The sequence below is a fragment of the Cyanistes caeruleus genome, chromosome Z, assembly GCF_971803275.1.
Source record: "Cyanistes caeruleus chromosome Z, bCyaCae1.hap1.1, whole genome shotgun sequence".
Taxonomy (NCBI): domain Eukaryota; kingdom Metazoa; phylum Chordata; class Aves; order Passeriformes; family Paridae; genus Cyanistes; species Cyanistes caeruleus.
Window position 1 is genome coordinate 35,052,193 of NC_141732.1, and position 20,344 is coordinate 35,072,536.

The window sequence follows — 20,344 nt, forward strand, 5'->3', positions numbered from 1 at the left end:
GGAAGGGGATACAAGGTCATGAAGTGACAGGACTAGAGGTAATAGCTTCAAGCTAAAGGAGAGTAGTTTTAGATTAGAGTTTAGGAAGAAATTCTTTACTGTGAGGGTGGTGAGGCATTAAACAGGTTGTCCAGAGAAGCTGTGGATGCCCTACCCCTGGAGAGGCTCAGTGCCAGGTGTGGTGTGGCTCTGTGCAATCAGATTGAGTGGAAGGTGACCCTGCCCATGGCAGAAAGGTTGAAACGAGATGATTTTTAAGGTCCCCTCCAACCCAAATCATTCTATGATTCTATTATGAACATGTAGTAATTTTTTTTTTTGGTGTTGTTCTTCCCTTTCTGCTGCAGTTTTGAACCTGATTAAAATGCTTCTGGCAAGTCAGATGAAGCAGACTTGGATGTGGGAGACAGGAAGTTTCCTGTGAATTACTACAACAGGTAATATATTTCCATTTTGGTGATATCAAAAAATTCAGGAATTCTTTTCCTATTTCTTCTGCTGGTACTTCCTTCCCCAATAAGGATCAGGATCTGATTGTAAGATTGAATTTAACTTTGGATGTCACAATACAGAAGCCTCTCCGTCACAGCCCAAGTGTGCTACATCACATATGGCCTTAGTTGTAACTTCATCTTCAGTATTCTTGGGCCAAACTATTTCCATACTACAGCCTCCCTTTAAAGCCCCCAAAAGACGACAAGAGAACCCTCTGTTTGGAATTTCCTTGGTAATTCCTCTTTTATACATTATATCTTCTTATCTTCTTATCTGGTTGCAGGAATGTACAGGTGAAAATATCACTTTAAATTCCTTTGAGGAGGGCTGGTGACATGACAATCTGGGAGTGCTGCCATCCTCCACCCATTCCTGACAAACTCACAGCAATGTCAGGCCTGTTAGATTTCAGCTGACAGCTGAAGAACATAATTCACCTCTGTTGCTTTATGCACCATAAAAAATGAGCTCACACAATCCATCCAGAGAAAATAATCAATGTGCTATTTTATACTTAAGAAGAAGCACAAAGCTTAAAAATGAAAAGGGTGAAGTCTAAAAAATCTACAGTCATGAAAACTCACAAGGGAAGACACAGTCTGCTCACTGCAGGAGTTCAGTTCTCCAAGCCTTTGGTAGTGATTTTGTTTGAGCATAATTGCTTTTGTGAATCAGGCAATCATGTGATGCAATAAGCAAAACAGTAAATCAGCTCAAGCAGTGATGTACCTTATAATTAAGCAATGCAAGTAATCAACCTAAAATGGGACCCACATGAAATTGTAGTGTCATCAAGCAATAACTCAATCACAGCTCTGTATTCCAATGTGATAATCATGTGGAAAAGGTTGTTTAATTATTAAGCCCCTCAGTTTTGAAATTCCTAGTAAGACCTGGGCAGTGTTTAAATGGCCTGTCAGAAAACAGAAGTACTTTCCAGTTAGTAGTTTCCCTTACTGTTGAACCTGTAGAAGACATTTTTTATTTTTCCAGAAGCCCCAGGAGAATTGGCTTTCTAAGAGTGTCTGTGTCTTTGCTCTGAAAGCCTTTATTTTAAAAGGAGGAACTCTGTGTTCCTATCCTTTTTATTCCTCTCCAAAAGCTCATCTAGTCTCAGAAGCTGACAAAGGGATCCTACCATGGTATTTCGCAATCTTTCCTAGGGGAAAAAATATCACACTCTTACCTTTTGCTCTGTGTAATCCCTTTCCACAAACAGAGCTGTTTTAGACTTCTTAGTGATCAAACTCCTTGTAAAATTAAAAGAAAGGCTTTTTTAAAGCAAAATTTCTTCCGTGATTGAAAACAATTTTCTCCTAGAAAGTAGAAGCAGAAATGAGCAATAACATTTTAAGTCTCCTGAAGTCTATCTGTAGCATTTTCTGCTGAAGATTTTGATGTTTCATGTGATTTTGACAGAAATGCATGAGGTTGAATTTTTTTTGTGTAACATTTCTTGAACCCTGTGAAAATGGAATCAAAAATAATTTGAAGAAAAAAATGAAAAAAAGTACAACTAAACTAAAGTAAGGAAGTCCTTTTATAGAAACTGTCATGAAAGACACTATCTTCATGTGGGTTGTATTTCAATTCTCTTTTCTAGGGGTGAGGTTTAACACCGTTCTCACAAGCTACATTTACTTCCTTGGGAGTTAAGTTCTCATTAGTGTTTGCTTGCTAGATGCTGCTTCATTTATTTCAGTTTCTGCCTTCTGTGATATTTTGAGCTGCAGCCTCCATGAAGTCAGAAGAACTCTCATCTCAGCTGCATCACAGGGAGTGTCCTTTTTAGACAGCTAAATATATCACCATGACTTGAATTTTCTTCTGGGGTTTGTGAATTGAATAGATGGGGTTCTCCATTCCCTCTGGACTGACGTTCAATTGAGAAAGATTGACCTTTACCTGCTGAATACCCATTTCATTCTAGCCTGACAATAATTCAGTCCCAGAACTGTAATGAGATTTCCCAAACTTGTTTGTCTGCTAATTACATAGTTTTATCCTATGCTGGGAGTTGAAGAGGGAACTGGTCACCAATTAACCATGACATTTCTGGAGTTTTTCTGTCCCAAAGTGACCTGATACGTCCCACTAATCTTCTCCTTGGGTCTTTAGGAAGCCTATGCCATATTATTCTGTGCTTTTCCACTATGCTGTAGGAGACAAACGTAATGAAACTCAGTGCAAGACCTTATGGGAGGGTGAGGTACTATTTTTAAACCGTTTTACTCCAAGTAGGTTAAGGTTTGGTGCTTACACTTTCCCATCCAGTCACCAGCACCAAGACAAGTGTGCCCAGCTGCTCCGACTACGATCAGTGATGCATGACACAGAGGACAATGGGCGCTTACTCCTGAGTCTCCACTGTGTCTCTTGGGTTTGTTGTGGTAGGTTCTTGGATTAACTGGTTTTCATATAGTTCAGGAATCCTCAAATATTTTACACTGATACTTACTTGAACCTTCATGAACAAGATATGCCCATTGTACTCCTTTCCTGATTTTTAGACAATTTTAAGAGTGGAGTGTGTTTTCTTGTGGAGATAGGAGAAAAGTAACCAGAATAGGATACACTATAACTGTGTTGCCATCTTTCCTTATGAAAGGTGTCACTGACAGGTCACACATGGATCTGCTTAGGAGAGCAGTCATTTTCTGGGGTCAGTTCATCAGTTTGCCAGTATTAAGCAGTTTGATTGTTTTTTCCTATGTCCTTGGTTACCAATACAGTCTGTTCATATAAAACCTCTTCTGCTATTTCTTGGGTGCATGCACACATACTCAAGTGTATTTTGAAATAATTCATCTTTCAAGCCAATTGACCTCAAAACCAATACTTCATCATTGAAGCCAGCCATTTCTTCAGACCTTCAACCTTACCTTCAAAAATGCAGGATACTGGCAGGATCTGATAGTCAAAGGCCTTCCTTTATAAGATGCTGGTAGCACAGAAAATTATTATTTTTATTCTTTTGACTAGGAAAAACTAAGTTTTTGTAAGGATGCTTTTGAGAAGGAACTAGTTCTGGTCTGCAAATTTTTCCAACTACCATGTTACCATTCTTCACCTTAACAAGTATTGACTCCATCAGCATCCTTTTCTGCAGTACCTTGGAAGTGAGATCAGCTCTTTAGGGAGAGGTGCTCTTCCCTGGGTGTCCACATACTTCTGATTGACAGGAGAGATATCTAGCCATATCAGTTGTACTAGCCAATGGTTGAACATGGTTCAGTCTAGGCAAGATTTCCCTTGGGGTGCAAGCAAAAATCCAACATCTAGCTCTGGTCTGGCCTTACATGGGCAATGGAATCCCACTTGTTCCTTGAAGTCTCTGTTCAGGAAAATGTTCCATCCATGAATGATCAGTGTTTTTGTGTTACCTCTGCATAAACAAACTCCTAAGAGGATCATATGGGACTGACACCTTGCCTACTGCTAGGACATTTAAAAATCACATTTCTCATTTGAAAGGGAAAGGGAACTTCCAGATAAACCTGGCTGTGTGCTTGGAAACCTGGCTTGATTGTATCTGCTGCCATCACTTAGTGAGCTGGGATAGATCTTCCTCTGGATACAGTACTGTTCTTCTCATGGGTCAAACTTCTTTCATGCCCTCCCTTAGTAGCGATCTCAACACTCCTACTTGACCTTGCTGATGAACTTCAGGTATCTGTATTTGTGCTATGATGCAGTATGTTAATATTGGAACTGCTGGTTTGTATTAGGTGCAAGAATTCACTCTACACTCATTTTCAGACACTTGTGTTCAGAGTCTGCTCTTGCAGAAAGGTGATGACTTTCTTATTTTGCTTACCTTTTCTCTTCACGGTGTAGGACTGTCTTCATGTATATATCTTAATAAGGAGTGAAAGAAATACATGTCCAATAAATTTTCGATAAATGAATAAGGCACTTTGAAATCCATGCACATAACAGGTAGCAGACTTTTAGTGCCTCCCAGAGTTCAATTTCTAGTTTTTATTTAATTTTCTAGTGGTAGTGCAGTCTCATAAGGCATGGAGCAAAAGGCAAATCTCATATCCACAAGTGTATAGTCATTTAGAGCTGGCTTATAAAGTAATTTTGTGACAAAGGTAGCTCCAAGTAGAAAAAAAAAAAAGTGTGGAGATTAATTCAGTTGAGTCTCTCACCATTTCAAATTGAAGGGGAAATAAACCCAAATGTGCATCAATTTAATATAATGTCAGTTCCTTGAAAACTCTCCTGAGTAGATTCTTTATTTCCTAGTAGAGATTCTTAGTACAATTAGTCTCTCATGAAGACTTAATAAAATTTAATTCTCCTCTAACAAGCCAACAATTTTCATGAAATTAATCAAAACTAACAATATGAGATTTATACTCCTGTGTTACTTGAGGTTGAAACCTGCTGATAGATTAGAAAGTCATGGAATGGATAGACAATACCAAAGGAATATGCAGGTGGGTTATATATGCCCTATATACACATTAAATAACTTTGATTCTCTCATATTGAGGTCTAAATCTGCTTTTCAGGCAGGTTGCTTAACCACAGAGCCCTAACCCATTATTTGAGTGTTTTTCACTGTTTTACTCTGATACCTGAACAAGGAACTCTCTGAAATGAGGGGTTTAGTCCAGCTATAATTGTGGTAAAGACTGAGTGGGAACAAAAGAAATGATTTGTGAAAGAAAGCCCAGCAGGAGACTTGCCGCCATTCCTAGGCAGCTTAGAAACCTGAGAAGTAACATAAATGGAATAGAAAAACAAAGTTTTTTGTGTGGTTGCTTAAGCTGACTTTGAACACAGAAATGGGCTGAGCCTGAAGCAATGTCAACCAGGCCTCCCTAATCCAGCTCCCCCAACCCTGGCACCCTGTGTCAGACAGTCTCAGAAAGTGGGCAAATGACCTCACTCTTACTGTTACTGGCACATCAAGAGAGAGCTTGGGCAGAGGCATTCATGTTTATGTGCAAGAACAGTGACCTGCTTTGTTTGTGCACATCATCTGGCTGACAAATGCTGTCATTTCAAAATTAAATATTACAAAAGGAGATTAGGTGAGAAATGGCATGTGCCTAATCGGTGAAAAGCAATGTGAAATTAAAAGGCTGATGAGTATGTAAGGAACAACGTATTTCACAGAGATTCACATATGTTAGTGTTTAAGCATTCAAGTTATTAAATACTGAAATGCTTTGACTGTAAACACAGGACCTTTTCCTGTAGATTTGCATTTCCCAAAGATTCTCTAAACACAGTGAATTTTCTCATTTACTTTGTTACTAATTTTTAGCAAAGACTGATTATACAGGAAGGCCCTGTGTAAGCTAAGTTGACAGATCATGATGTTTACAATCACATAATTTCTATTCAGGGAAACTCATCATATGAGATGTTCAGGCTCAGAAGAACTAATTTGGATTCAGCACACATGCACTAATGGAAGTGTCAAAGTCCAGTTATTTCAGTCTATTAAGCTTAACTCTCTAGTGCTTTAGCTTAAATCGAAATCTGTGTTTTGGCCACAGTTGTCTAATGCTCATCATATTTACTCGTAAGAACTTTATTAAGGCTACTATTAAGGCTACTCATTTCTACCGGGCAGTAGGCAGTCACCCATTTTGTGACTGTTTAATGTGATCACAGCTGATGTGTTCCACTGACATTTTACAGCACAATTAGCTCTTCTTTTTTTTGTTAAGGATTTCACTTGCATGTGCTGGATATGGGGAGAATATGAAAATTAAAAGAAGAAAATCATTAACTATTTTTTAATCAGTTCTAGCTATAAGGATTATTACAGGGTTAGACTAAATCCTTGTTCTGACTAGTTGTCATAGCCCCTGAAGGCATTAGGATAATAATGCAGGTCTAATGATGTGGTGCAAAAAATATGCCAGTGGGAGAAGAATCAATAAAAGGTGCAACATTTTTCCTCCATTGCATTGATTTGCACATTTAAAAAAAAAGAACTTGCAGCCAGAGATGAAATGCAAACCTACAGTATTGTCAGAAAGCTGTGCCAGTTGCTGAAGAGAGGAAATCTTAAAAAACTACCAGAAGGAAAAATTATTATGGGGACTATGACATAGAGGATCAACTGGCAGTACAAAGATGAAGAAGAAAAAGGGATGGTAGTGTATGTCTGTGGAGCCCCATGGAGAGAAGCTGATGAAAGAACAGTGTGATGTATTAGGCTGTGGGTACCCTGTTAGATGGGTCCCTTCACTGCTTTGTGTTCCTTGTGTGTGTTTGTGCAATGCAAGGGGACAGAATCTCCAGCATTGCTACCTGGATGCAACCTTGCTCCCACAACATTGTGGCACCCTTGATTCATTGACACGGAATGGATCAATAGAAGAAATGCCATACCAGTAAAGGCAGGGAACAAGCCAGCTGGAAACTTTTATTATGTGACATTACACATTACTTTTTACAGTTCTGCTGAGGTGAAGAACAAAAACAACAAACACATTCTAAGGTGACATATATGTCTATTTCTTGTGGATGACCTAGATTTATTTTCAGGTACTGCTATTCCCTTCATCTCATTAAGCAAATACACTCCACCTAGAAAATTTCTTCATCATATATTTAGGTTTCTTATCAAAGTGAGGCAGTGGAGATCAAGTTTAAAACTGAAATAGGAAGGTATGAGGATTTCTGAGCTTTCAGACTGCATCTAACTACCATGGTGTCTTCAGAAATATCTGACTGTCAAGTGCATAGTATTGTAACAGCCTAATTTCACAGCATCTGCATCACACCTAAGAGTAATTGCTCTACAAGTGTCTGAAATATCTAAAGATAAGCACTGCAGTGGTTTGACATTGGTCAAAGCCAGGCACCCAAGGAAAAGCCTATTTACTCATTCTCCTCTGCTCAACTACAGCAGAGGAGAATGAGTAAATAGTGGGTCTTTTCTGTGTGTGCCTGGCTTTGGCCAATGTCAAACCATGACAATTTTGGTGGAGAATGCAGGCAGTCAGTTCCAGGTGTACTGCACTCCCCTCCAGGTGAAGGCAAACTGAGGCCTGCATTCTGATGCCATGGGAACGGAGAAAAATGCATTGGCAATGTCAATAGTGGCGTACCACTTTGCTGCCTTGGACTCCAGCTCGTACTGGAGCTCCAGCATGTCTGGCACGGCAGCACTCAGAGGTGGAGTCATTTCATTCAATGCACAATAGTCCACAGTCAATCTCCATTCTCCTTCAGATTTACGCACAGGCCAGATGGGGATGTTGAAGGGTGAGTGGGTTTTGCTGACCATCCCTTGGCTCTCCAGCTCTCGGATCATCTTGTGGATGGGGATCACAGCATCTCGAGTTGTCCTATACTGCCGGCGGTGCACCGTCGAGGTGGCAATTGGTACTCGCTGTTCTTCCACCTTCAGGAACCATCCTACTGCAGATGGGTTCTCTGATAGGCCAGGCAAGGTGTTCAATTGCTTAATGTCCTCTGCCTCCACAGCAGCTATTCCAAAAGCCCACCTGAGTCCCTTTGGATCTTTGTAATAGCCATTTCTAAGGAAGTCCATGCCCAGAATACACGGGGCCTCTGGGCCAGTCACAATGGGATGTTTCCGCCACTCCTTCCCAGTCAGGCTCACCTCGGCTTCCAACAGAGTCAACTGCTGCGATCCCCCCATCACCCCAGCAATGGAAACAGGTTCTGCCCCAACATGTCCTGAAGGGATCAAGGTGCACTGCATGCCAGTGTCAACTAAAACTTTACATTTTTGTGGCTCTGATGTGCCAGACCATTGGATCCACACCATCCAAAAGACCCAATTCTCCCATGCCTCTTCCTGCTAGAGGCAGGGCCCCTCTAGCCTTGGATATAATTCAAAACTGGAGCTACTTCCCTTCTGGTTTAACTCTCTGTTTGAGTTTCCCATGAGATTACAGCTTTTCAGCATCCACACACTCCAGTGCAAGCACCTCTTTCTCATGGGCTGCAGGTGAATTCTACATCCCCCCATGCCCTTCATGAATTACAGGGAAACAGTTTGTTATATTATAGTCCTCACCACGGCTTGCAGAAGAATCTCAGCACTGATGCCCGGATCACCTCCTCCTCTCCCTCCCTCCCTCCATTTCATCGACCTCAGCGTCGCCATCTTGTTCTCCTCACGTGTCTTCACCTTTCCCTTTTCCCTGATCCGGGAGGGAATCGGTGTCTGTGGGATTGTCTGTTCTCAAGTTCTGCCAGCTGAAAAGTTCTTACAGGGTTCCGCAGTGCTGAAAGGCTGATCCCATCCGGGCTCCGCACTGGGGAATTGCTCGTCCTGCCCCTCGGCTGGGCCGCCTGGTCTCCCCACAGCCGCGCGGGCGGTGCCACCGCGACATCGGCCCCAGCCGGCGCCTCTCCTCATGCGGGGCACCGAGAAGGAGAAGCTGCTGCCGCCGCCCCTGTTGGCCCTTCTGTTCGCAGCACGGCCGGCGGAAAGCGGCCAAGCAGGCACAGCTCTCTGCGAGCCCTGCCTGCAGGGTGCTCGCAGCTCTGGCCCTGGCTGCAGGGTGTTGGCTGCGAGGCCACTGTGGCACCAGGATGGCCCTGGTCCTGGCGCACAGGTATGGGCCCTGCCGGCCGCCTCCCCACCCCTCAGAACAAGAAGAACGGGAGCATGCACGTGAATTTTTTCCTTCTTAAATATGTTATCACAGAAGCATTATCAACTTCTGTAGCTGGGCTAGTACTATGACCATTTTCTGAGCCCTTGAGGTTTGGCTGTGCTAGACATAGGAAGCTTCGAGCATTTGTTTGTTGTTTTTTTTTCTCCTCAGAAGCTGCCTCTGCGGCTTCCCCCACCAAAAATCAGGCTAAACTAAACACACGGACATATTCACTTCATGCTTAATGAAAAGTTTAGAATGTTAATTAAATTTGCTATGGCTCAGAGATTGACATTTTGAGGTGAGGATCTTCCTTCCAAGTCAAGGTCAGAACTTGAGACTACTCTTTTAACACAGGAAAAGATCTACAGGCTATAGCATCTGACACCAAGCTATCATATCACCCAAGTATGCTGTTTCCCTCTGATCATTTTCCAAGGCACATAGTAATAAAAGAAGGCAAGGCACAGAATTACCTGGGAAAATAGAAATTCTGTTGTAAAGTGTGTTTGACATTTTGAATCTTGCTTGCACTATAAATTGCAATAAAGAAAAAAGTGTGACCTCTTTGCCCCTCTCCATGACAAAAGAATTCTGAAAAAAACCCGATTTACTTTGCTATGATTTTGTTTATTTTTCATATAGATATGTATTGCTTGAAGCAAAGAGTCAAGGCAAAGTGATTTGGTCATGGAAAAGGTGCAGCACTTTCACTACATCAAAGTAGAATGTTTCAACTGCATCAAATATAGAACAGTAAATTTTTTTTTTTAGCTTCTTTGCTTCTAAACTCCTGTATAAGATAACACATCACAGCATGCTCTGGTTTGGATGACTTATTCACTGGTGGAAAAATTTCTGCCAAAAGTACTTGAAATAATAATCTCATGACAGAAACTTGATATGCTTTGGATAGAGTCATCTTTACTTAATCACTGCAGAGATAAAGATGGATTCTTGGCTTTATGGACAACTTCTGTCTGCCAAAGAAGCCTTGTAATGTAGAGCTGTTAATCCTGGAGGTAAAAGCTACAGGATATTTACCTGATCATGCCTATCCACAGGAATCAGAGTCCTGCTGAGAAGGGACTTGCAATCAGTCTGGTAAGGCAAGAGCTTATCCAGAGAATAGGAAACAAGAAAAGGAATGGAGATAGAGGGACTAGGGGAGTAGAAAAGGTAGAATGCAACATGTAGATGACAACAAGAGGTTGTCAGCTTACAAGATAGAACCTGTAAATGGCAGCCTTTCAAGGGGCTCATTAATGAAATAGGCCGTGACATTCATGGTCATTAAAAAAAACCCAAAAAGCCAAATGATATATTTAAAAAATATACACTCTGCATTCTTGTGTTAACATATCATTGAGACTGAACAAACAATATATGTTTGTTTCAGTTTTTCTGAGGGTGGGCAGCTAAAATTCAGTGTTGTGATAGCTAAAGCAAATGCTCAACTAGAAAGTTCATCTTCAAGAAATCTCAAGGGACCAGAGTTTCAGAGCTATCAGAAATGTCTGAAAAATCCTTCTATAATTTTGGCTCAAGGGAAACACACACTTCTTAAAAAGAATATTATGGTTTTTGTTTTGTTTTGTTTCTATTTGGTTGGAGAATAAAAACCTTAAAGCCTGCTGTAAGTGGAACGGAACAACAAGAAACAAAGCAATACTTTGAAAGAGGCAAAAAATGCTTGAGTTCTGAAATGTTTTGACAGTCAGAATTGACAGTTGAAGAGAAAATGAAACATACAGTAGATTTGTGTTGAGTGAACTCAGCCACTGAAGGGATTGCAACTGATGTACACAAACCACCCTTAGCAAGTACCTGACTCCTCTGTCTCAGTAGCTGTGTTGATAAAAAGCTAATCATCTTGCTCCTGTGCAGGTTTTGCCAGCAGTGCACTGAACAGTGCAGCAGTTACAATGGTGAGAGCTCATAATAGGATAGGGAGGAAAAAAGAAAGGGAAAAAGAAACAAAGTGTGTTCATTTTGGGCAGCTGCTTATGTATTTTCTATAACCTTTACACTTTGTTTGTGAGCTTTTTTATTAGTATCATTTTCACATGGCATTGGTTTCCGTTTAGTAGTCAAACACCATATGGAATTGAATAATCAAACATTGCCGTTTAAGATGTTGAAATGAAACATCCTGACTAATTTATTTTTTTTCTTCTGAAAACAGACCTTTCCTTCTTTTCGGAGATACAAATGCAGATTTTTTTTTTTTCCTATGGAAAATGTCAGCAAACCAAATTATTGGCTTATTCCACTTCTTACATGGATATCAATAAACACAGATTCCCAGATGGTGGCCAAGGAAGGAATTGGAGTTCCATGCACAAAACTCCTTGGAGGATATCTTTGCTCAGTTTTCTGTACTCTTCAACTACACCAAGCAAGACCACCAAATGGATTCCTACTGTTCTGGTTCTGCAAGGAAGAACACGACTATTCCACAATCAGGAGCAGGCATATGTCAGCTACACAGTGCAAACGAGACTAAGAACTCGCTTTGGTCTTTGGGGAAGTTTTGGAGGTAGCCAAGGGGTAGCCTCGGCACGTGCAGCTGTTCCCTGTCCATGGTACTGGGATAGATCCCATTCACGGGTACCAGTTTGAATCCCTCACTCTGATGAGAAAACACTGCTGTTCCTGAGATTTGTTACTGTCCAGTAAATGTTATAAAATTGCATTACTGCCGGATACATACTCATAAATTATTATTAACCAAGTATATTGTTATATGCCATCAGAAAGAAAATGCATGTGGCACTGCTTATATCATTACCGTGGTTGCAGGAGCTGTTATTTCTCTTGTAGCAGACATCACGAATGGCAGGTAAATCACCTAACAGATCCCCACGAGTCCATCTTTCCAGCTGGGTTTCTCAGCAAATTGAGTAAAGGCTCTGCCTTCGAGGTAAAAGCCTTCTCCAGAAGCCCTTCTGAGACTATGAATAGACACAGATCTATAGACTGCATCAACCCTTTCAACTGTGTCCTTTCTTGCCTCTGTCCCTGGTCCTCTTGTGGTGAGGAGTGAACTGGTGGGAACTTTCCTGACTGAATAGTCAGAGTATCACCTGGACAGGAGGTACCCAAGTCAGGCTTCCAAGTGATTAGATTTTCATCTGAAAGGTACATCCTGTGGGATTTATTTGGAAGCTGGTTCTTGAGTCAGGGTAGAGATGTTGAAGCTGGGACTAGGAGTATCTCAGTGAAGTTTGTGATTTGATGATGATGTGCCTTGCTCTCCTGAAGAGGAGGGAACTGTGAGGTAGTTGGTGCTAAGAGCTGTTTCACTGTCTCATGTGTCGTGATTTTCTCTGTCAGCTGTGTAATCTGGAAAAAGTGGGTACAGTTTGGAAGCAGAACCATGGGTACATGACCCTTGGAGAGTCAGCTGGCTCTGGAAACAGAGCAGCAGTTATGAACAGGTCAACCAGAAGTACAAGGATCTGTCAGGGACTTTCTGGATGTCCCCATTGTTTTGTCTGGCTTCAGAAGTCCCTGTGGATGACATCACCCTTCTTTGCACAAAAGGGAGGACACTCACTATCGCAAAGCTTGCAAGGAGCCTATTAATGGGAACAATGGCATTTCTCAGCCACCCTACTTGGCTATGCTGACCCTCAGCTGCTACAGGAGTTCCTTGATATAGCATTGTCCAGGATTGCCAAAATAACAAGAAGAAAGCTGATTTTAGGCAATTGGATGTTCTATTAGCTCACACTTTTCTGATCCTTCTGCTTGAGGGTATTGTTCCTTCCCAGACTCCAGGATATAAGAGCAAAGTATGCATATGGACATTTAGTGGCGTGGAGTGGGGACACTGTCCTTCCTTCTCTCTAAGAGCAATCATATGATGGAGAAGGAATGTGAAGTGTGATATGACAGACCAGAACTATAAACCCTGCTCAAAGTCATAAAAGCACTTGTGGAGGCAACATAGATCTGGAAATACTGTGTTAATAGCACAGATACCTGGGCGCACATGTCCAGCAGGCTCCTAGGTTCATTTCTCGAGCATGGTAATCTGTGCTGACACATGCTTACATTATGTATAAAAAAGCATCAAAAAATACTTCATCCTGACTTTTGAATGGTAATATCTTGGGGGTGAGTTAAGGTTTAAAACAAGAGGGTCCCCCCCCCCCCCCCAAATCTTGGTATTATTTTTTCCTTTCTGAAACTTATTAGTAAAAGTGCAGCACATGCTCACCCAGGTGAGTTTCTTAGACTAATGTCGGTGGCAAAAGTGTTTTTCTGGGTGCTTACAGAATAGAAGGAAGAGTTCAGGAGAAGGGACCCAAAAAGACAATCTAGTCCAATTGTCTGATCACTTCAGGATGACAGAAAATGAAAATATGTTATAAAGGGCATTATCCAAATGTCTTTGAAACACTAGACAGGCATGGGGCATCGAGGCAGAGCCAGGTGATAGACACTGCCCTGAGTGTAGAAACATGCACTCCGGCATCTGCAGCTGGCATCTGAAATCTTTGCAGAGTGCGGGGCCCCGATGGCCGGCATCGCTGCCCCGGGAGGGATTGACTTGCCTGTCATGCCTGCTGGGTCTGCATGCCTTTCCGCGCCGTGCCAGGTGCGGCCCCGGCGTCCTCCCTGACCTTCAGACGACGTCGCCCACGGACCGTGCCAGCGTCTTCCCGGGAGGCGCCGCTGCTCCCCATCCCCAGGCTCCCACTACTGCCGGCAGCATTCCACCCTAGCCCTGTCCTTCCCTTAAGACCCATATAGGTTACTTTGGGGATTGCTGTCCCACCTCTCCCGTTGGCGACAAAAAGGCGGATCAGCAGCAGAACTCGTCTCCTCCCCACTCAGCTCCAAGCCGGCTGTCGGCATCCCTAAAGGTGGGCGCCAGTGCTCTGGAGTGGATACTGCTCTGCTTTGCCACGTACGCTCGCACCGTACACAGCTCCTTCCTTCTCACCTTCAGATGCCGTCCCGAATCCGGGCTGGACCACGGATCGCTGCGCTCGCGTCCTTCAGCGGCAATCGCAGGGAGACGACTTTTCTCTTTTCCCCCATCCCGCCCCCACCCCCGCCCTGGCCCCCCCCCCCCCAACCTGGATAGCGAGAGCACAGAGACGAGAGGCGATTCTTCTCCGGCCACAGTTAATCCGAGGCGAAGCAAGGGGGAGGAGAAGAGTCTGCTCCCTCCCTATCTTCTTCCTTGCCTCTCCAACTCGTTCCAGGACCTAGGGAACGAGAGGGGATCTCCGGGAAGGCCCTCAGAACAGAGGATGCAGAACGCTCTCCCACACCCTCCCCCTTTTGCAGGAAGCCGTGGTTGCAGAGATTTCCCCTGGCACACACAGACTCTCGAGGAGAGGCAAGGAAGCAATTGCAAAATGCCACAGCGGGCTGACAGCCACCCCTCCTTCCCCCCACGGCAGAGCACAAGGACACCTGGTTGCTGGAGACAGCCGGGGATGGGGTGGGGGACACGCATGCAGACACACGCACCCCTCCGCGGGGCTTGGGAAGCGCTGGCGCCCTGCTCGGCGGCGAGCACCGAGGGGCGAGGGCGGCGCAGGGAAGGGGCGGGGGAGCCGGAGGCAGGGGGAGGGAGAGAGTCCAGCTCCCGCAACGAGGGGAGGAGGAAGGAGGGACCGTGTCGGTGGGATGGTCCGGAAATGCTGTGATAAAAAGAGGGGCGCGGGGGAAAAGTAAGGAGAAGCTCTGGACTCATTCCTTCTCCCCCACTCCGCACCCGCAACTTCCCCGGCAGCCCTCGGGCACACGGGCGCCGGCCGGAGCCCGTGGGAGAGGAGAGGAGCCGCAGCCGCCTGCCCCGGCCCGGCCCGTCTCAGCACAGCGCCTGTCGCCGAGCGAGGTATCGGGCCGTGCCGAGCCGGGAAGGGCAGAGAGGAGAGGCGGGGTGCGGGCACACAGAGACGGGGACAGCTCTCGTCCCTCCAGGTGCTGACACGGCTGTGACCCGGTGCCGAAGCCGGGCTGGGGGTGGGACGCAGCAGCCGGAGCGGCGGGGTTGCTGTGCTGCACCTGGGGCCGGTCGGTGTCAACCTTGAGCCGTCCCGGCTCACCCTGAGGAGGTGCAGCCCTCGCTGGCGTTGCGCTGGGGGCTTTCCGAGGGGTTCTGGTGGGGGACTTTCCATCCCGTCACCCGGACTGCATGCGCATCCTGATCGCCCAGCATCCCCCGCTTGCTCTCCCGGGCACTTGCAGGGCGCTTCACCTTCAAATGCCCCCTCGGCGGTCCCGGGCGGAGCTGCCACCTCGGAGCAAACCCTCTGAAAACCGAGAGGCGAGAAGCAGGCGGGGAAACGAGAAAGTTCAAAGGTTTAACCCCTTCCTGCCCGTCTGTAAGAGACAAGCCATGAAAGGGCACCGCATTGTTCCTCCGCACTTGCTCCCGGGCGCTTGCCCGGTCTGGGGGAGCCACCGTGTACCCCTGACTCCTCCCAGCCTCTGACCGCTCGCCAGCATGCAGCTCTGCTCCTCGGGTGCCTTGTCGTGCAAAGCAGGGTCTGGAGGGGTGGAGGGCTGGAAACTTGTCGGCACTCAGACAAAAGGAGGGAGGAAGGCTGTGGGGAGGGAGCTGAAGAAGACCAGGCGTTTGCCTTTTCTTCTCCTAGAGACACTATTCCTCTTTTGACTGTGCCTCTTTGCAGGCTGCCTCCCAAGGATTCCCCGTCTTTGTGCATGTGAGGTGTGAAGTGGGCAGGACCCCAAACAACAAACCATGGATTTTGTTATGAAACAAGCTCTAGGAGGTAAGTGTGATTGGCACACAAGGGCCCTTGAATCCCTCCTACCCTTCCCCTTTGCACCTGGAAAGAGAGAGGATGGTCTACTGTGGTAGGGTCTGCACCTGTAATAGCTTATTGAGAACTTGGAAGGGCATGCCTGTCACTGATTCATGATCCCAGAGTGGAGTGTTTGAAGAATCTGAGCAGGAGAGGGCAGCAACAAGCAGAGACCAAAGCCCCATGTCAGAGAAGAGACTTCCCACACAAGATGTGCTGGCCCTGGGTCATGCCTAATTGGCACCCTACCAACTGGATGCATATCTTGCTGTGCAGTGTGCAGGTCTTGATTTGCTTCATGCCATTCCATGGAGACAGGTATTACAAAGGACGAAGACTGGTTTAGGCAGAGTAAGCCCAAAGAAAGAGTGACATTTTGTCCATGTGTGCAAGCCTTCTTTCATCTTTGTCCCAAAGATTGGCCAAATCCTGAACAAAAAAAAAGGCCAGAGCAGAAATTTTTGTCCCTTATATTTTGAGAGTTATTTTTAGTAAGAACACTGCCACACTAAGGATGAAAATGTTAATAAAGTATTCCTAAAAATCCAGGTAAAGTGTATACTTCACCTGGATTTGAGGCCAATCTTCTATGCTCTGTATATTTTCTATTTTCTGTATATTAGCTAATGGGTGTAAAGAATTGTTTTAACCTAATGGTGTGAAATAGAAGGAGTAGGGATTTGTGTAGGACAAATTGAAAGCACACTGAACTAGTATTTGGGAATGAGGTTCCTTTTTCCCACCTCAGTTACTTTCTAGGCTGCTTGACCTGGACGTTCAGTCTGAGCAACGGTCTAAGCATCACTGAGGTGATGCTGGATGCTGTTGGGAACTGAAATATTGGCCTCAGAGGAAGATGATCATTCTCTCTTGTACTCTTATCTCCTGTGTGCATTTTTCATTCTTTGAAGAAAATGTAGTATCATGGGACTGTGTAAATGTTTAATGTGTGGTGATATTGATGTCATATACAACTTCAACATTTACTGCAGGACTCTAGCCCATGGCATGGGAACAATGTTTTCATCTCTGAAAGTGGTGTGTTTTTCACTAGAGGAGAAAAATTGTAATGCTAAGAACAGTGCAAGCAACCCAAGTTTTAGTTGGGGCATTTTAAACAGGGAGATCAAACTGGAGAAGAAAGGGACTCATTTGGTTGCACAAAATATCAAGGTGTGAAGACATCTCGTGAGAAGGTAACAGTTTGTGTGGTAGCAGTGCTGTTTCATTTCACTCTTCAGTGCCTGTTTTGAGGGAGAATTAGTGTTGAGATGTGCAGGCTTTGCACTGTTTGCTGTAGTGCAAGGTCGCTTGCACAGAAAGGAACCAATGTACCTGAAAACTGGAGATACAGCCACTACAGCTGGAGATCCATGAATCCAGTACAGGGAAATAACTGCTTAGAGACTGCAGTTAAAGGCGGGGGGAGGAGGGCTGCAGCAAAGGAATAACATCTACGATGCCTGCTTTTTTTCTGCAGCTTGGTGACTTAATGTGAGTTGGAAGCTGTGTCTGCCTGTGCTTACAACATTCACCCTGGGCAGACCTTCATTCTAACATGATGTTGCATGCCAAGGTCAGGATTTGTATGATAATAGGACACTCTGAGAAGGTAAATTCAAAAAGCATCTTTTTGTGAAGTCTGAGCTCCTGATGTCTGTCAAGATGCTGCCCAGGGCACTAGCTCATCTGCCAAATGACTTAATGTGTCTGGAACTTACCCACTTACTCAATAAAGGAGAAGTCTCTGCAGAGTGGTAAAATCCAGTAAATGCTAATTCATTAAGCAGAGTCCTATTTTTAAATTACAAATGGTTTCAACAAGATAAAACAAGATCTCCCAGTGCAAACATAATATGGAAAATAAAGGTAGTTTTGGACACTGTTTTCTCTCTGGAGTTAAAACCCAAGCTGATGCAAATCATCCAAGCTGGGCAGACTGGCACAGGAAACCAAGGACTAAAGGTTATAGTTTGCTTCCTTAGCTTTGGGGCCAGAATTGTGTCTGTCAGCCAGTTCTGACATCCAAAGGGAGATTTACTTAAGGGTTGGACTCAATGATCCTTCTGGGTCCCTTCCAACTCAGAATAATCTGTAAATTGTATCCACAAGGATGGTCAAAATAAGCAAAGCGCCAAACCTCTAGTCACTGATAGGCTTTCTTTGGGTAGGGTATATGGTCTGATCTGCTAGTTACCATTTTTATTACCCTCACTTCCTGGGAGGTCTTTGGGTGGATTTCATGGCTCTTTGATTTTAGTTTAATATGGCTTTTCCCAGAACACCTCTGAATTAATTTTCTGTTTGATTGGATTTTTTGAATGGTGCAGAAGTTCTTATCCCATTACCATAATCTCTTATGGCACTCTTGGAAGAAAGAAAAAAGAAATACTGCAATTTTGTCATTAAGGTCCTCTCTAATTCACACAGAATCAGACCTGCTATAGATTCTGCTTGCAGAGCATCTACAGCTAAGGTAGCTTAACTCTTCAGATATCTCGGATGGTGAAAATCCACAAAGGCTGAGGGCCAGTTGGGTGTCCTTGACAGACCATAATGGGTATGTAATTTTTATAATGGGTATGTCATTTTCTCTTCCCAGTATACAGCCCCAAAATGGAGCTTAGCCCAGAGCTTATGATAGCTAAGAGCCTGGATTTGAAAACTGTTTGCAGGTGGTTGCTTTTGACCTTTTCTTACTGGAGTATGCAGGTCTCTGAAGCATGTGAGGAGTTTGGAACCAGGTTTTGTCATGGGGAGTGGTCAAGAAGAACATCATTCTCCTACCTCTTCACTCACCTTACTGAGGAAGACAGTCTCACTCTCTGCTAATTAGCAGTAACACCAACCTTAGCAGAAAGCTTCTGTGGGAGTTTTGCCATTGCCTTTGATGCAAACTTTGAACATATTAGCCTTGTCTCTAATGGCACAGAATGATCATATTTTACTTTTCCTTGGAGTTTTGCCCATAGGGGAAGAAGGCACTGAGGTGTTTAGAAAGTTAGGTGAGCTAAGTAGCAAGTGAGCAGCCAAGGAAAGGCAGTTATGTGGTGTCAAGTTGCTTTGTTTGGAAGTCTGTTTGACAAGGGTATTTAGATTTTGTGAAATCATTTTGACAGGTTATGTATTGTTGAAGTAGAATGTGTCCTTTCCCTGGCTTGTGGTTGAAGAGAGTGTGCAGAAGTCTACTGCTTCTGTGCAGTGGAAGGTCATCCTCTGCTGTCCTGCCAGCGCTGGGATTTTGCTGCTGTGTTGGCAGCAGAATTTCTGCCTGGAGGTTGACCAGCTTGAAATGTGTCTTTTTAAATTCCTGGTCTCTTCATGGCAAAATTCTTGACCCTTTCATTAGCAGTGGGGACTGTGGTCCAGGAAAACACAGTACAAAATAGTAGGTTTTTTGGTTGATTTCCTTCAGTAGCTTTTTGTTTGGTTGGTTGTTTTTTTTGTTTTGTTTTGTTGGTTTGTTGTTTTTTTTTTGTGCTTCTCAGACCTTTCAACACCCTATATGGAGGACACACTATTTATTGTCTGACAGTGACAGAAGCCATGGAGAAGTCATGACGCTTATTAGTTGTGTAAAACAAGAAGAAAGTAGCCAGAGGATGCCTAAAGGCACAAAATTCCTGCTTCTTCTCCCACAGGAGTAACAGGAAGAGGATATTTTGTACCTCTGATCCTGCTACATCACAGACATTGACAGAGGTGTGTAGCCAGGGTGATTGGTAACTTTTCTGTTCCTGTGACTGCTCTTTAAATGAGGGCAACGTGATTCATTTCATGGCTGTATTTTACATTAGATGTGCTCTTTGCCAAGCCAGGTCAGAGCTAGGCTACTGTTATCATGACCAATGTTATGATTTCCCAGGAGAGAGCAGGAACTGGAGGATCCAGAATGGGTCCTGAAGAAGTTTAGTTGTAATGCTTTTTTCACTGTGCATTGCTTATTTCTTCCTAAGTTTGCATGAAAGCAAATTGTGCATGGGCACCTGACTCCCATGTAGTGCTACGCTGTATCACTTCCTCTGTCAGTGCTGGCTTGGACAAATAGGGAAACTGGCTTGAAATAGAAGACAGTGAACTTCATGGAGCTCTTCTGGGTGTCAGTCTGTTACTGGGTGATTTGAGGGCCAAAGTCTGAGACATTTTCTTACGAAAAAGAAAAGAGGAAACCTATGGCAAGTGAGACGAATTTACTGGAATGTTGGATTGTGATGTGTTTGAAGAGGGAGATTTCCTACTGCAGAAAGCAACATTTCTGCAGACCAGAAGAATACTGTGAAATTGTCATATACAGAACACAGAGCAGCTCTAAATATGAAGCTGCACAGAGCCCTTTTAAAGTGTTACTTTTATTGCCATGAATGGGAAAAATGGCAAGAACTGAATGGTAAACGGTTGGGATGTCTGCCTTATATACTGACCTTTTTAAAATGTCAGCCTGTAGGTAAA

General features: G+C 44.2%; 2 protein-coding genes across 3 annotated transcripts in view; one reads left to right on the forward strand and one right to left on the reverse strand.

The window, feature by feature from the left end:
• Positions 1-6,858: 6,858 nt before the first annotated feature.
• LOC147648342 (uncharacterized) lies at positions 6,859-9,037 on the reverse strand. Its single transcript, XM_086866909.1, has one exon. It carries the CDS (start codon positions 8,261-8,263, stop codon positions 7,469-7,471), a length of 795 nt encoding a protein of 264 aa, XP_086723035.1. The 5' UTR covers positions 8,264-9,037; the 3' UTR covers positions 6,859-7,468.
• Positions 9,038-14,687: 5,650 nt separating this feature from the next.
• CPLX1 (complexin 1) overlaps positions 14,688-20,344 on the forward strand; it is a 105,705-nt gene continuing 100,048 nt past the window's right edge. The window contains exons 1-2 of one of the 2 annotated variants that reach the window (XM_023944896.2): positions 14,688-14,961; positions 15,761-15,862. In XM_023944896.2, coding sequence (XP_023800664.1) covers positions 15,832-15,862 — 31 coding nt within the window. In that variant the 5' untranslated portion in view covers positions 14,688-14,961; positions 15,761-15,831. Of the gene's footprint in view, positions 15,048-15,760; positions 15,863-20,344 lie in introns of both variants that reach the window. The other variant, XM_023944897.2, reaches the window with a different exon arrangement.

What these genes read in the sequence shown, in the direction of transcription:
- LOC147648342 (XM_086866909.1), bottom strand. Translation starts at nt 8,263, where the DNA reads ATGGTGTGGATCCAATGGTCTGGCACATCAGAGCCACAAAAATGTAAA.